At 39.4% G+C, this 17,831-nt stretch overlaps 1 protein-coding gene across 2 annotated transcripts in view; it reads right to left on the reverse strand.

Annotated features, from left to right (window-relative positions):
- RICTOR (RPTOR independent companion of MTOR complex 2) overlaps positions 1-17,831 on the reverse strand; it is a 159,403-nt gene that overhangs the window by 46,664 nt on the left and 94,908 nt on the right. For both annotated transcript variants that reach the window (XM_090037977.1, XM_090037978.1), the window contains exons 13-19: positions 14,826-14,916; positions 14,642-14,708; positions 14,451-14,531; positions 7,400-7,500; positions 5,031-5,193; positions 4,144-4,245; positions 1,005-1,051 (exon numbers count right to left, since the gene is read on the reverse strand). In XM_090037977.1, the coding sequence (XP_089894103.1) occupies positions 1,005-1,051; positions 4,144-4,245; positions 5,031-5,193; positions 7,400-7,500; positions 14,451-14,531; positions 14,642-14,708; positions 14,826-14,916 (652 nt within the window). The remainder of the gene's footprint in view (positions 1-1,004; positions 1,052-4,143; positions 4,246-5,030; positions 5,194-7,399; positions 7,501-14,450; positions 14,532-14,641; positions 14,709-14,825; positions 14,917-17,831) is intronic.

The raw sequence follows: 17,831 nt of genomic DNA on the forward strand, positions 1-17,831 counted from the left end.
TTTAAAATAAAATCCAGAGTGATGACACGATGCATGTTTGATTATTCTTATGCATTATGCTTGCATGTATCTCTTAAATATGATAGGCTGGCAATAATTTAAGTAATACATTGCAATTCGATCATTAAGAGGTATTTTGTATTAATTTTAAAGGTTTCACCTCCACAGCTATAAGATTTTTCTTATGCAAAAACACCAGATTAAAAATTCATCGAGATAACATAAAAATTGTGTGTGTATACACACACATGCATACATATCCACACAGAGGGTATATGAAAAAAGCTCAAAAATAACTTTGTTGTTTGCTAGTTTTGACAATGCTGATCCAGTTAACAGTCCAGAGCTCTGAGTCATCCAAAATAAAAGGGATTTTTTAAATCTCTAATTGCAGCCAAGAATGGAAGCATTCCATTTTGTAAAAACACGGCACTAACCGGGTTTATCAGCTGCAGAAGCAACTTTTATAGTCTAGAGAGTCCTAGCTTTTTACAACTTACTTGGCATGAAATAATCCAGGCACTGAACACTGCATAAATCCAGAAAACACCTATATACTACAACTTGTGCATCATAGCCAGACTTGTAAATATTTCATTAGAAAATGTACTTCTACAATCTGCTGGATCTGGAAAATAATCCTTTACCATATAATCAATTACTTTTTACATATAAGGGTGTGTATGTGCAGATGGGGAAGGAGGAGGGAGAGGGCACATGGGGGTACAGAATAAAATGAAGGATGTTTGCAAAGCTGATTATAAACTGGCTAAGTGATATACTTCTATTTTAGAGTATATAAGTTAATAGTTATGCAAAGGAAATAAAAACCTACCCGAAATAAATTACTCTAGGTTTTCTAACCTAATTACCAAAATTTCTGTTTCATGTTATATACGCATTAGAATTTTAAAATGTGCTATTTCAAAGGAATAGCTTATTGAAATGATAAAAAAAATGTCATTATTTATCTTCCTTCACAGGAAGTCCACAGTTTTACATACCTGTGCAACTGCTCATCTTTATAGTTCCTTAGATTTACATTTGGCCACTAGAAAAATAGCAAATATATCATTATAAGACTTTCACCAGTCCTGGGTTAGTCTCCTAATATTTAGAAATGTATCTGTAATATATAGAAACCAATACATTTTAATGAAGTGTCCTAGTTCTTTAGCATCTGTAGTTTTAGTTCACCGGATTAAACGAAAATTTGAAATTAACATTTATTTGCTTCACTGAAAAGCCCATGTTCTCATCACTCCCAGACACATTCTTTTCATTTTGGAGTGAGACAGGGAGTGCTGGGAGCATACCATGTGTATCTACAGAGTTCTAAAGAATAAAACTGCAAAATATGATATGCTAACATAAAACCAGTTTTGTTTGTTTTTTCATGTGCATAAATAAAAAAATAACTTTAAATATAAATGTTAAAGGGATATTTAATTTGATATTTTTCTGTATTTGTCAATGAGTCGGTTTCAAGGAACTGGAAATTCTAGTACAGAACCCTTGGAACTGTATTAGAAATTTTTAATTCTCTGGTGATTTTTAAAAAAGGACTTTCAGATTGGACCAATGAAATAGCATTAGATGTTTCTGGCCCGTACTTTTTCCCCCCATGTACTTTTTTTATGCTCATGCATATCTGCTGTCTTTACAGTTGCAAGTTTACTTTAGTTATCACTGGTAAACACCTTCTTTCAAGGTCCTGGGGAAAAAGCATATATGCAAGCCTCTTCCTGCCTGAGTCATATAACAGAGTGATATCACCATCCTAATAAATGAAACGGGCAGTACAACTGACAGTAAAGACTGAAACTGATTATAAAACATGCTGTTAGAAAAGAACAGCTGATTAAATAAAATAAAAATATTCCCCATTACAGTGACAGTAATTCTAGGTATGACTAGGAAATTAGGAAAAACAAAAGAACAAAATCCAAATACGATATTTATGTCACTGTGCAAGAGTCTATCTATTTCCCTTTAACTCCCTCATTAGTATAAATATGATTTAAACAGCGTTAAGAAAGTCAGTACATTTTATCAAAGCAATTAGTAACACTGCATAATCATTTAAAACATTAATTAGAAATGTTTGAAACACAAGCAATGTCACTAACTGATGTATGAAAACCCTCAACCAATGAAACAATGGATGAATACCAACACATGAAATCAAAAAGAATTATATTAATGTAGGGAGTTAGGTCTGTACTTATAAGTATCAAAATATTTTTTGTTTAAAGTAAGTATAAGACTTCTATTTATAGATATTAACTTAAGGGGTAGTACAATCACCAGGCTGACAATAAAAAAAAAATGCCAAAGATCCATCTGAACTGAGTAGCTCAGGCTAGAATATTTAAAGCGTGCGGTGTCTATTTCCAACAGCACCTTTGAAACACACCTTGCTCCCTTGCCTGAATGACTAACTACCTATTAGCAGCTGGGTTGACTGAACTTGCATCTCTGAAGTTATAACAAGATACATTAACCATTCTGTACCACCCCTAAGAACACCAGTTTGCACTGATGTAATGCAAAGGATCTAGGGAGGTTAAGAAGAGAGAGAGAGGCATAAAATAATATGCTAGCTGATTCTGAAAGATCACCTTCTGAAACTTATGAAACTCTACTCAACAGAGCACTAGAAAAATCCACCTTAGGGAAAATCTGATCTCAGCACGGAATTTAGCTATATGATTGAAAAGTTTTTCTATTTTCTCCAGTGTTATGAAAAAATCTTAATTTCGCACCCAATTACATCTTTCAGTTCAAAATAGGGTAATTAAATAGAAGACATTTTGAAGAATAGAAATGGACTAGGAAATGGACTTCTTATACATAAGACTTCACACTAACTTAAATGATCAATATTACATTTAAATAATTAAAAAGAAAACAACAGGTTGAAAAATAAAAGTAGTAATCCAGCAAAATGATGATACTGTACATGATTTATGTCATCTGAACAACAACAACAAAATCTAGTATAAATCAATCTAGGTTTATATGCCAGATTTATGAATACCTTATACTTATATTTTTCCAGGGATGAACATGCTTTATAAGTAACTAGCCAGAACTTTCTTCCTTTCTCGTAACAAAATTTGCCAGAATTGCAAGGGTACACCTTCTTTGGTTTGCTAGTTTCAGTTCTAACAGTGATGTTTACCCATCTATACTCCAACCTTTTTCCTTTAATAATTTTATATTCTTTGTACATAGAAGATTTTATCCGAAATGTAGTAAGAGCAGAATAATTTATGGCTACAAATGTGACATTGGAGACACAAGAATGAAAGCTAAGGCAGTTGTGTAGAGATGAACATTACTCTTTCTTCAAAATTTCAGAAAAACATCCAGAAGCAGCAGCTGTCATAGGAACTGCTGAGACACCTCTAAAGGCATCCTGGACACTGGATTTCACTGGATTCAGTGAATTTAGTAATGGCCACTGACACTTGTTCCACAAAATATGTAATATTCAAAATGGATAAGATAGTGCACTACTTGCACTATAGATTCTCTGATAAAGGAGTATTCGTTTTACTAAGAATAATCCAATTTTAATATTTTACAATCAATCAAGTGATCTTGATAGAAAGGGTCTATATTCATACCAATCTAAAACAGGAGACACAACATAATATCATGCTTTCCTACAATCTTGCCAAAGTATCTCACTCTTGACCTGTAGTCACTTTCCACTTTAAACCTTGATTTCGCTAGAGTAAAGAAAATATGTTTAAATGGACTAACACTGCATTATGTTGGACAAGCGTCTACTTTGGGTTAAAATGAGATAATATTAATTTCCAGGTAATGATCTAATTAATACTAGTGTTTTACTCCTACAAGTTCAAGAAACTTTTAAAGATAAATATTTGATATATTATTTGATGCAACCTTATTGGAAAATGGTTAATTTGTCATCTTTTGCACATATTACTTCTTAAATGTATATGACTATACACTGACAATAAAATTAAGTAGGAACCTGTTTTCTAAAAAGACTCAGTACTGTTCTCTCACAATTGTTTTCTACTATTACCAACTTTAAGCTTGTATAAAAAACAGATCCCATTTTAAAAATCAATTTAAAAAAATCCACTGTCATGTATTTTTTCTTACCTTCAATATGGTCCCTATCAGATTCCAATTCCATTCAAGGTTCTCTTTATGATTAAGAACTTGGCTATCACGAAGGTTCATTACAAGTGCTTCCTCTGTATCCTGTTATATTTGAATGAGAAATTACCATAACTACAAGTTACCATAACTTAAAAGCATTTATGATCAAATCTGCAGTTCTGTTCTATAAATAATGTTTGGTATATCATAACTAATGTTTGACAATACATATGCTGTAGTAAGCTTTTACACTATTAGGATCACAGGTTAAACAAAAACAGACGTAGAGATATTAAATGACTTCTGAGGATGTTTAAAAAAAATCATACAAAACTCGATTTACTGTGGAGTCTTTGCGACTAGGCAAGTGATACATTTATACCAGTTTATTTCTGTTTTGTACAGTGTAGCTGCAGGTTGTAGGCAATTATTAAAGTGTCTTGCCTCTACATGAGCAAAGACTCCTGAGAAGACTCTAGCCAAGAGCCCTTCAAAAAGTCCAACCAAGAGCCCTTCAAAAAGTCCATCAAAGTCACCTCAAAGAAGTCCTTCCAAATCAATATGATTGATATTTACAATATAAATACATTAATGCAGCTATATTACTCATCTATAATTGATCAAGTACAAAATTCTGGAGTATTTTTGGTGAAAATAGGGTATTGGGCCTTGGGTCAGAAACCAATCACCCATTTATAACATTGTTTCTCATGAGAAAATTGGTTCCAAGTTAAAATACTTTGACTTAAGACGCAATTTTCAGGAACCAATTGTGTCGTAAGTCCCAGGGCTGCCTGTACTACTGTTAAAGTTAACTATACCAGACTAAATGACATCATCTATGCAGGCCCTCTGAGATTTGAAGTTGAAGTAAAAAACCTGAGTACCTTTAAAACAAAGATATCTTTCTGCACACGGCACTGATCCCTTTTTTGGTGTGTTGAGATTGCTTTCTGAATAATATGATCTAAGTGGAGGCTGTAAGGCTTAGGTCCTCGTTTCTTCATCTCATGAAACCGTTTTAAGCAATTGAGTGCTGCACTGGCTCGTCTAATAGAGAAAGATACTGAAATTAACACTATTTGACAAGTTCTATTGCAACAACATACATTACACCATTGTCAAATCTTTTACAAATATAAACTCAGGTCCCCTTAAGTTACTGAGGAGAAATAAATGACTGTTCTGAAGTGAAAAAGAAAAAATAAAATTACTGTTTTCATAGGTACTGTAGAAGGTACAGTTTTTGATACATTTACATATTTCAGATTTGTACAATCAGTAGGAAAATAAGCATTCGAATTCCTAGTGTTAGAGACAGGCAACTGATGTGATGACGTGTTTTTGTCTACTTCGTAACAAGTTATACCTAGGAAGACTGGAATGCAGGCTTTGAACAATGCGTCCTGGGGCACTTTATTTTTTAGTGACAGATACAGGACATCTAGTTTGAATGCAGACCAAACAACTTCTTCTGGTATGCCTTTTTTCCTCTCCAAAAGGTAACAAATAATAGATTCCCATACCAGCAATCTGAAAAGCTAGAACTTAAAAGCTTCTATAGTTGTCTCCTTAAAAAGGTAGGAAACATGGATGAAAAATAAATGACGTTCTAAGAGAGAATCCCAAACTAGCTTTAGGACTCAAACAGCTAGCCAACTGAAATAACAACTGTAACACTGAAAACTACAAACTATACATATAACTTTCTCCCCAGCAGCTAAGGCTCAATTGTGTCCATTAAATTTAGAGATGCTTGAAAAGTGGAATGTGAGGAGATACTGGACCCATTTTATATTCTGCAACACCAGGATATTTATCAACTTTTTGGGGGGGGTGATATTTCCAATACCTTAAAAGCCCTTTAATATATGTGTTATCTGAAAGCAAACCAAACTTGAAAGCTTAGCTTGTTACAGGACTCTGAAGAAGCAGAAACACGTAGGGAAAAGTGGAGAGGGCCTAGCTATTTTCCCAAGGTCTAGAATCCAAAAAACTGAACTAAATGAAAGGGGAAGGTAATAGCAAAGTGAAGGAATGCCACTTCTGCTCTTTGGTTCCTCAGCTCCCACCCACTGCTCCAAAGCATGGAAACCATGCATTAGAGGTTACCAGATACCGCTACTGTTCCTCCTCTCCTCTCCTGACACCCACTTAAATCCATATGAACAATTATAATTCGGCAACTTTGACAGGCCAAAGTCTACAATGAAACCATTTTGTGGATTTTTATTTTTCCAGTCAGTACATTTTGAAATCTAATATTCCTTGTACTTCTAAAACTGTATCCATGCTATATGATTTTTATCTCTTTGTTGACACTAACTATATTTGTAAAAGAGGTGTAAGTCAAGTAACAACCACAGAATTAAAAATGATGCCACTAAATGTATTAACCTAAATTACAATTTATCTTCCTTTTTATCTCATCACATCTTATACCAACACCTAGACAATCTTACCCAGAAATCTTTATCATTATTATTTTAACATGCAACCCTCGCCATACAGCTTAATATAGTTACTGCACTACAGTAGCTCGAAAATAATTCAGCAATTTATTAACAGAAAATTAATGAAGAAAAACAGAAGTAATGTTCTATTTTATTACAGAACAGAACTTTGAAAAGCCAGATCATAAGAAACCTCTCAAAAGATGAAGATATTTTTAAGTTAGCTACAAAATTGTTTTCCTCTGCAAATCATGTTTTTTAAAAGCTCACTTACTAGTGAAAAATCACACAGAAATCTAAGTAGACACTATAAAGAAATATGGAATAGATAAAATGAATTTTATACACAATAAAACACACTACATGTAAAAGAAAGAAATTTAAACTGCAACTGAGCTGCAAAATAAATATTGGTATGTTATTAAAGGAAACTTTAAAACATGAAATAAGATTCTATCTTCACATTTATTCTGAGGAATGTGTTTATTTCAAGTATCACTGGCATAAAGAGCAAATATTGATATTAAACATTAAACCTGCCTTTCATTTCTGTCCAATTTCAGGATCAATACTATTTGTACATTGCATATTCAGCAGTATGCTCTGAAAACAGCAGTTGCCAGTACTGCCTATATATACCACCATTTGTAATTGGAAGCATGTGTCCATTATGTGTCAAAGGACATTTCTACATGGAAACACTTTTTAAAAGGTGCCTTGATTTTAACTATAGTAAGCATATAATGTGTGTGATCATTCATTCCCAGTGTTTTTAGTATTTTAGTACAACTTTGCATGCTTACAGTCTTTTCTCCTTCATGATGTCAAAAGATGCTGCCATATTCATTAGCGTTGGTAAACAGTGTAAGTGATGGCTATGTGAATGAGGAAGAATTGTGTTTGCCTGAAAAGGAAGACACATATTGTTAAAAATCAGGCCTAACTATATGTTGACATTATATAGCTTCAGCCATATGTCCCTATACGTGTCCCATCCCCCGCCACACAAAATATGGGACTTTTGTATATACAACAGTCTGTTTACTCTTCACATAGCATAAAAGGCTTGGAACATTTTTTTTTTTTTTTTATATATGATTGATGCTTGGTTCCCAAATACATTAAACCACCCAAATATATCAATATAACACAATTATACTTGGTACATTTTTACAAAGGAGTGTAGATTTAGGCACTAGACTTGCCTGTGGGTCCCCAGATAATTTATGGTTTTACAATCAATATACAGCATAAATGTAATACCAGGTTGTCAAAGACAAAATAAATGCAAATGAATAAATAAAATTGTCTTCTTTCTCTCAAATCAATAGTCCCAGGTGAAACTTCTAACAATACCGAAAAGACTTGAAATAGGAAGTATAATTATTTTCTAACTTGATAGTGACCCTCTGGATTGTCTGGCAGCCAAAGATATCGTTACAGTTGCCACAACATACTAAAAAATATGGTACTATTTTTTTGCAAACAATACATCCCAGAATATAACGTGCATCTTGTTTCTGAAAGGCAGAATGAAGAAGGGGGAGGGATTATTCCAGAGCTATAGCTGTATAGAGGAGGGACAAATGAAGACTAATTGTCATTTGACTAACTCTCACTTTTCCACTTAACTTAAGCTAAAACTCTAGCTTCTGCTAAAGACTGGTCTCCATGGGGGGTGAGGAGGGGGGAGGGGAGATATCTGATTCTGAAAAGTGCTGAAGAGTCTCCAGGGATATGAGAGAAGACGACAGAGGGAGAGACAGACACTAGGAGCAGCCAATAGAATTGCTTTAAGGAATGTTAGCAGCTTGATTAGTGAAACATCAGGACCATTAGAAAGGGATAACTGATTAGTAATACCTGTGCAGTGAAGAATTCACAGTGCCTGAATAGCAATGCCACAGCTGCTCCACTGTGGAGCAGGAATAAAAGCAGGGTGATTTTATCCAAGGTGGTGGGGGTCTGATTTTCAAGGGAAAGATGTATCTTATATGTGAGAAAATATGGTAGCATTTCTGTAACATTAATATAGTTTCATTCATAAACTTATATTAAAATGACCTAATTTTTAAATAAGTACTGAGCCAAAGCAATGGAAACATCGAGACATTAGTAGTAAAATATACTCAGGACAGAACTATTCCTTCATCCATTCCACACTGACTCTCTCTCTCTCTACCCCAATTTAACCATTTGTTCATTTTTTGCAAAAATAAATCTCCCATGTCAAACGGTTTAGCTGCAATTAAGGAAAACTATGGAAAAGCAAAGGAGCCTTACGGCATTCTCTGAAAGTGAAAATCTAGTTACTCTCACTTGGAGCATTACAACACTGAGGATTCACTACAGACAATACTCCAATACCAGTCAGATCCTCCTCAAAACACATTATTTGTACACCTTCAGTGATTGCAACTACATTGTTACCATGCACTGGAGTCTTGAAGACCTCACTATGCTTCTGTGCCTAGGAGCGCTGATCAGCTGATCGGTGCTGGCCATCTGTTCAATTTAAGGCACACTAAGAACCAGTCACAAAGTTCTTACACATATTTTGTGTAAGAAATGTTTGGCTTATTATCTGTTCTATCGCAGCATTAACTGCATGAAAGTATTCCCAGGTTACTACTTTAAATATTATTAACTCGTTAATCATGTCTTAAGTTAATAATGCCAAGGACCTTAAAGAATTAAACAAAGTCTACAGTAAAGAACATTAATATTGGAAAAAAACCAAATATTACAGTATTAAAAAGTGCCAAAAGCTGCCTGTCAAATGTTAATTTAGCCCAAGAGGCACCTAGATTATGATAGTCTTTAACTACATGATCACAAGCTGTTTTTCTACATGGCCCCTTGTCTCCTCCAGAGCAAGCGAATGAATTGCTTTGGGCATGAAGCTGCAGAATTTGGAAGATGGATAGTGACTGTAGCAGCAGACTGCAGAAACAGAGACAATAGTTGGCAGACCAATACTATACCATCCTGAAGAATCAGATTTCATTTCTGTCTCTATCTTTCAGCTAGATTCCATGGGGGATGGTGACCAAAACCCTCCAGCAACACAGCACATGGTCTACAAGGGAAAGGACTCAAAGGGCATCTTAATTCTGGGAAAGGACCAGAAAGCTACAGGACCACAACAAGTGAAACAAAAGGGAAGCAAGTAGGTCAAAATGCAAAATATGTCCAGTGCACATACACAAATGCAATTAGTATGGGGAATAAAAGCTGAAAGCTGAAACCTGTGAAAAGAACTGCAATCTGGCTGGCATCACAGAGCCCTGGTAGGACAGTTCTTATGACTGGAATTTCAGCATTGACTGGAATGTAAACACTGCGACTGGAATGTCAACTTTTTTTGGAAAGGCAGGGTTTGGAGAAAAGCTGGTGGTGTTGCCTTTATGTCAAAAACACATACACTTGCTCCCTGGTTTGGGAGGAAGAAGATTTGTGTTCAAACAGGTGACAAGTCCATTCAAAAGCTATGAGATAGTACTGATGGGAAACTTCAGTTTTCTAGATATCTGTTGGAAGAACAATGCAGCCAAACAAAGTGTCAAGCTGGTTCCTAACTTGTGTGGAGGACAATTTTCTCTTCCAGAAAGTGCAGATACAACTATGGAATCATCTTGGATCTTGTCCTTATCAACAGGATAAAACTGGTGGAGGATATGAAGGTGATGGGTAACTTGGGAGGAAGCAATCATGATATGACAGAATTCCAGATCCTGACCCAGGGAAAGCATAAGTTCAGCAAAATTAAGGCACCAGTTTAAAAAAAAAAGTGGGTTTCAATTGATTTAAGGACACAGCAGGCATAGTGTCAAGGGAGGACAGACTGCAGCATAAAGGTGGTCAGGAGGGCTGGGAGCTTCTAAAGGGCGTAGTATTGGAAGCCCAAAAAGAAACTGTCTCAACATGATGGAAGCACAAGAAGAATGGAAAGACACCAATGTGGCTGCACAAGGAGCTTCTAATGTGCTACAAATACAAAAGGAAAGATGCAACAGGCCACAGAAGAAAGGGCAGGTCATCAAGGAAGCATGCCAGGAAATAGCAAGAAGCTGCAGAGACGACATCAGGAAGGTAATAATAAAGAACAAGCTTCACCTGGCAAAGGAAGTCAAGGACAACAAAAGGCATTCTATAAGCATTGTGGCCAGAAAAGAAGGACAAAGGAAGTTGTGGGCCCTCTGTTAACAAGCCAGGGGGAATTCCTAACTGAAGATGAAAGACAGAGAGACTCAGCATCTACTTTGCCTCAGTCTTCACAAAAAAATTAAGCTGCAACCAGACATTTAATAAGGATTATCTGTATAAGGAAGGCAGTGAGCTGAAGGAAGAGATAACAAGAGATGATCCAAGGGCTTTTGGTGGGTCTGAATGAATTCAAGTCAGCCATGCCAGATTAACTTCACCCCAGGGTCCTGAAGGAACTGGCAGAGGAGATTTGGGAGGCCATGGGAATGATCTTCATGAAGTCTTGGGATACAGGACATGTACAAGAGGACTGCAAAAGGACCAAAGTGGTGTCCCTCTTTAAAAAAAAGGCAAAAAGGAGGACCTAGGGAACTACAGATTGGTTAGTCTCACCTCAATACCTGGGAAGTTACTGGGCCATATCCTAAGGAAGGCTATTTGCAAGTATCTGGAGGAGGAAAGGCCAATCATAAGCAGCCAGCTGGGATTTATGAAAAACAAATCATGTCAAACAAACTTACTCTCCTTCTTTGACAAATTAATTACCTGGGTGGATGAAAGAATGCTGTAGATATTGTGTACTTAGACTTAAAGTACTGTAGAACCTTTTCACAAAAAAATGGAGAAATATGGATTGAAAAAATTACTATAACGTGGATAACTGGTTCAACAGCCACAAACAAGGGTAATTATTAATTGGTCTATATAAGAATGGCAGGAGGTTTCAAATGGAGTCACACAGGGGCCTGTCCTGGTACTGTTCAACATACTCATTAATGACTTGCATGCTGGCATAGAAAGTTTTTCAAGCAAATCTGCAGATGACACTAAACTGGGAAGGACTGTGAACACGCTGGAGAATGCAAGCACAATTCAGAAGAATACTTACAGATTGGAAAGCTGGGCTATAGCTAACAGGATGAAGTTCAATGTGAACAAATGGAAGGTGCTACACCTCAGGAGAATAATAAAAAACACAAGTACAAAACAGGGGGCACCTGGCTGGATGGCAGCACTATGGAAAAGGACTGGGGAGTCTTGGTAGATCACAGTCTCAGTATGAGTCTGCAGTATGATGCAGCCGCACAAAAGGTGAATGCAGTTTTGGGATGCATCTGTAGAAACATTAGGTACAAGACATGGGAGCTGATAGTGCCTATACTCAGCACTAGTTAGGCCTCCTCAGGAATACTGTGTGCAGTTCTGGGCTCCACATTTTAAAAAGGATGTGGAGAAGTTAGAGAGGGTCCAGAGGCAGGAAACAAAGATGATCAAGGTCTTAGAAGTCAAGTCATATAAGAGGCTGAAGGAGCTATGCATGTTCAGCTTGTGGAAAAGGCACTTAAGAGGAGACATGGTAACAGTCTTCAAATACTTGAAGGGCTGCCATAAAGAAAAAGGAAAGCACCTCTCTTCCTGCAGAGAGGATGTTCCTGCAGAGAGGAGGATGCAGACCAATGGCTTGACACTGCAACAAAATAAGTTTAGATTGGATATCAGGAAAAAAGTCTTCACTGTTAGAATAGTAAGGCAGTGGAATAAACTGTCTAGGGAAGTTGTGGACTCTCTACCACTGAAGGTATTCAAGAAAAGGTTGGACAGCCATTGGTCAGGGAAAATCTAGTTGTAGCTAAGCCTACATTCTATATTTATCATGCGTCTGAACTTTGACAGTTGCTCCCATGCCCCCTTTTTGCTATACATGTCAGGGTATTTTTAAGCCTCTCTCAGAGGCATTGGGTGGTTTCATAGTTGGTAGGGTCGGAAGGGAGCAGATCATCAAGTCCGACCCCCTGCCATGGGCAAGAAAGAATGCTGGGGTCAAATGACCCTGGCAAGGTGTCTATCTAGCCATCTTTTAAAGACCCGCAGATTACGAGCCAGCACCGCTTCCCTTGGAAATTGGTTCCAGATGTAGTGCCTCCTGATATCTAGCCTGAATCTATTCTTCATCTACTTATGGCCATTATTTCTCATTACTCCCGGTAGCGCTCGGGGGAAACAGGGACTCACCCATTGCCTGCTGGTCCCCCTTGGTCAGTTTGTAGATGGCCACCAGATCCCCTCTCAGCCTTCTCTTGTGAAGGCTGAATAGGTTCAGGTCCCTTAGCCTCTCCTCGTAAAGCCTGCCTTGCTGCCCCGATCATGTGAGTAGCCCTCCTCTGGACCCTCTCCATGCTGTCCACATCCCTCCTGAAGTGTGGCCCCCAGAACTGGACGTAGTACTCCAACTGCGGCCTGACCAATGTCCCACAGAGGGGAAGTATCACCTCTTTGGACCGGCTCATGATGCATCTATGGATGCATGACAAGGTGCGGTTAGCCTTCCTGACCGCATCCCCACATTGTTCGCCCATATTCATCTTGTTTACTACAGCCAAGGCTGGGGACTTTGACTGGGGTATGCCATTGTTCCTTTTGGGGGCAAAAGCAGAGGTTCCTGGATGGGGGTCTTGCACCTCTGTTCAGGGTTAGACCAATCACTATATTTTTTTGCCTTCCTCTTGAGTATATATTGAGAACATTTTTTAGAAGCAAGATATTGGCTGCCATGGTTGCCTTGCTTTATCTGTGGCAGTGTTAGGTCTGTGTTGTGTCAGGGTTGAGGGTAGTCTTATTTAGAGTTTAGATTATGGATTGTACAGAATGGTCTGAATAGGGATGATCCTGCCCAGCAGGGGTTGGACTACATGACCTCTGGATGTCCCTTTTGGCCCTACTTCTTTATGACAGTATGATCTGATGCCAGGCAAGTCACTTAAAGCCAAACTTTTTACAGTGTTAAGGGTATTCCTCATGTTATGCAAATAGGCTCAAGTCATAAACCCGAAAGATGAAGAACATGCAATTGGTGACCACTCATGGAAAAGGCTTAGATGACTTGCCTAGCATCATACAGAAATTCTGAAGCAGAGACAGGGACTGAGAGTCAAATTCACTATGGTAACATTAAAACTACCTTAACTATGAGACCTGCTGCAATCCTCTGCCTCACCTGCTACACACCTTCCAATGTTTGCACAGGAGATGGAGTCTTACATAAACTGGATTCACCCCTGCTTTATCCTCAATAATGTCTACCTTGTGCACTGAATCAAGCACTACAATATGTGGCACTACAAAGAAGTTCCACTTTGAAGCAGATCTGCCATAAATGTAGCCTTACAGACAGAGCCAACCCTAGCAGTGTGAGGGGCCCAGGGCATGTCAGCCTGTGAGGAGTGGGGTGGTGAACAGCCAAGTGTGGAGCTGGCAGTGCATGGTGGCCATGCGGAGTGGTGGCGCCACTGGCAGGGCCTGTACAGCACTATCCACAGGAACCCCCAAAGTGAGGGGCCCAGGGCAGTCGCTCCCATTCGCCCACTTCTGCCCCCAAGGGACAGCTCTGCTTACAAATAAGAATGTGAAGAAACTCGTTTTTTTAGCATTATAACTGTGTATATGCTGCTACTTAAGTAATGTGTGTCCAAGGCCTCAAACATCAATGCAGAGCACTATATGTTGTGCCACACAGATTTAATCTCTGTGTGCCTTTGGCAAACGTTACAAACAACTGAGTATGGGGTCCCATGAACTGAAATCATCAAGCAACCTAACAGGTGGTGCTACCAAATCTTTCCTATAAGAAACAACAAGCCCCAAACTTACCATGTGCAAAAGTTCTCCTAATAGGATAGTTGCTCTGACAGACACATGGTCATCACTGCTTGTAATTACCTCAACTAGGCCCTTCAAAAATAAAATGCAATGTTTAAATGTGTATTTTATAACAGATTTCTTAATATACATACATGGTGAAAATTATAAATATTTTATTCACAGCTGGAATCTTCACTTACTTCTAAAAGTCCATTGGTAATGAAAGCAGAAAGCACCAAAGCCAAATAATTATCCATGAGGTCAGGTCTAAAAAACATGCAACAAGCCATTCAGAAATGTGCATTTCTTCTCTCATTTTGTCATTATAAAAGCAAGAAAACAACAAAGAATGTTTTATTTAGCTACTTTTAGTCAATGTTCTACCTTGATCTGGCTCGATGGGGTAATATAGTTTTAGCTTCAGCTGCTACAAAACCATCAGAAAGTCTCCAACAATCCTGAAACCGACTTGGGTCTATAATAAGAAAAACAGGCTCAGTCATTGTAACATTTGACATGAAAACACTATTTTGATATTTATAGTTGTAATCATTATATGACAGATAAATTATTTGTTACTTTAACAACAATGGTTAGTTACTTGTTACCTCTAAGCTTGAGCTTCCTAATCTCAGTCTTTCAGTAATAGTGGTGGTGACAATATGGAGCATAATTTCTTGACGGCTGAATTCTGCCAAGCTATAATCTAGGGCAGTGGTTCCCAAACTGTGTGTTGTGACCCCAAACAGGGTCGCAACATCAGTGGATGGGGTCACAGAGGTGGGGGACTGTAGGTTGGGAGCAAGAGGCCATTATGAGGAAATGGGGCCATAAATGGAGTTTTGCTGAAGAAAAGTTTAGGAAGCACTGATCTAGGGCAAATGAAAGATTGAACTCTTGGAGCAGAGGTAGGCAAAATACGGCCTGCAGGCTGGACCCAGCCCCCGAGGCCATTCTATCTGGCCCGCAACGCCCCTAAAAAATGTAGAAAATTAATACTTCTCTGCCTTTGGTTCCCATCAAAAATGACAAGAACCAAGGGCAGTAGGACCCAGGGGAAGCCTGGCGGGTTCCAATAACAGCGGGCCGCCTGGCTCTGTCACCCCAGCCGGAAGCCCCTGCTGGGGCTTCTGACCTGGGAGCACATGGCTGCCCTGCGACTGAACTGCAGGTAAGTGGGGGGAGAAAGGCAGGAGAGACCCTGCGCAGGGAAGGATCACGGAGGGGGGAGGGGAAGTGGCCCCTTCCCCACCCTGTGGCTGGCGCCCTGTGCTGTAGCCATTTGCAGCCCACATGGGGCTGCCCAGAGCAGGCACAGGCAGTCCCAGGCCAGCTGCGAGTGGCTGCAGCGTGGGGCACCGGGCATGGGGTGGGTGAGGGGCTGCTTCCTCCCACCCCCCTGCACTTGGCACCACCTTGTAACCCAGCTCCACTGCCAGGCTGGCAACGGGGCTAGGTTACCAGGTTACAAGCTGGTGCTGAGCGCAGGGAAGAGTGGCCCTTCACTTACCATGTGGCTGGTGCCCCGCGCTGCAGCCACTTGCAGCCAGACTGGGGCTGCCTGTGCCTGCTCCGGACAGCCCTGTGTGGGCTGTGAGCACCTGCAGCAGGGAGAGCTGGCCATGGGTGGGCGAGGGGCCACTTTTCCCCGCGCTCAGCATCAGCTTCTTCCCTGCTGGCAAGCAGGGGGTCGAGGCTGTGCACTGCCCCCTCCTGTACCGTGGGACTGGGGGGCACTGGGTGTGAGTGGGCAGGGAACCAGTGGGAGCACAGGGCCCGCACCGGTGCCCCAGGGTCAGTGTTGGCGAGGTCCAGAGCAGGGTGACAGAAGTGTCGGGTCCCAGCTGGCAAGAGCTTCATGGAACTGGGCCAGCTCCCCCCTCTCCCTGCTGGTGCAGCCCAGCCCAGCTTCATGGACCCCTGCCAGACTGCGCCCTGCTTTAGGCCCCACCAATGCTGGCCTTGGGACATTGGTCCGAAGACGGTAACCAGTGGATGGAGCACCTGCCAAGGGGCAGGGCTACCCATGCAGCCCTCGACAGCCTGCCAAGCGGCCCTCTGCCCAAAATAATTACCCGCCCCTGTCTTGGAGGGTGGAAGGCTGAGGCTATTTTCTCCTCACTGGCGTATATTCCTTCCTTGCTCTGTACAGCTGCAGTGAGAAGCAAAGAGGCTTCTTTTACAGTCACAGAAAGGATATCAGTCCCTGAAACCTTATATACCCACCTCAGAGGGAGACTGCAGTAGGTATGAGACTGACCATATAATTAGTAAATATACAATGTGCAAAAGTTGTTGAGTATGTATTACTAGTAACCTAAAGCGAAAATACTGTTATTTAGAAATTTAACACAGATTAATTAAGGTTAAATTTGAACTCTTCAAAATTAATTAATTAAATTGCAGTAGATGCTTTAAGAATTACAATGTATGAAATAGTGAGCTTTACTGTTTAGCAGTTTCATAGATGTCAGGGTTGGAAGGGACCTATTAGATCCAGTCCAACCTCCTGCCCTGGGTGGGAATGAATGCTGGGGTCTGATGACCCCAGCCAGGTGTCTGTCCAATCTCCTTTTAAATGCTTTCAAGGAAGGGGACAGCACTACCTCCCTAGTCTATAACACTGTCAGTAACGAAGTAGATGTCTAAAAGCCACTGATAACAGATTAAACCTACTTGTTATGTGGAAAAACAATTGTGCATTGAACAGAAAATTACTTATAACCTAACATTTTAGAAAAAAGTCAAGTAATTGTTTTAACACCTGGTGATAGTCACAGGATGCCACTGTGGCTTATCACCAGTTTTATTTAGTTTATTATAATATTTTTATTTTATAATATTTTATTATATTAAACAAAATAAGCAGAAGTGACACATTTCAGAGGGATTTTTAAACCATATGATTAGCACATTAAAAGTTCGCAGCTAGAAGTCTATCTTGTATATACCCTAACCCTCAACACGTCAGACAGACAGTATACGGGAAACCCTTGCTATTCATGGGTTTGGTATTTGCAGTTTCAAATATTTGTGAATGCTGAACCTGCATCTTAAATACACTTAAAGGAACTCCTTGGGAGCTCTGTGCTTACCACCACTGCCAGGGCAGCTATACCACCTCCCGCCAGGGGCACTGCGTTCATGAACACAAATTGGGTTCATGAACGCAGTTGCCTTATTTGCAGATTTCGCCATCTGTGGGGCATATGAGAACATATCCCCTGCAAATGGCAAGGGTTTCCTGTACCACACAGCACAATATTAAAAAAAAAGAATAAAAGGGATGATGCATTTTAAAGATGTTTATTTTATTTCTTAATTTCAAATAAATTACTGTCAGCAGAAACCATTCATATTAAAGATTATTTCTCTGTTGCTGATACAATG

This window comes from Crocodylus siamensis, chromosome 3 (assembly GCF_052110815.1).
Source record: "Crocodylus siamensis isolate JL-2025a chromosome 3, ASM5211081v1, whole genome shotgun sequence".
Classification (NCBI taxonomy): Eukaryota; Metazoa; Chordata; order Crocodylia; family Crocodylidae; genus Crocodylus; species Crocodylus siamensis.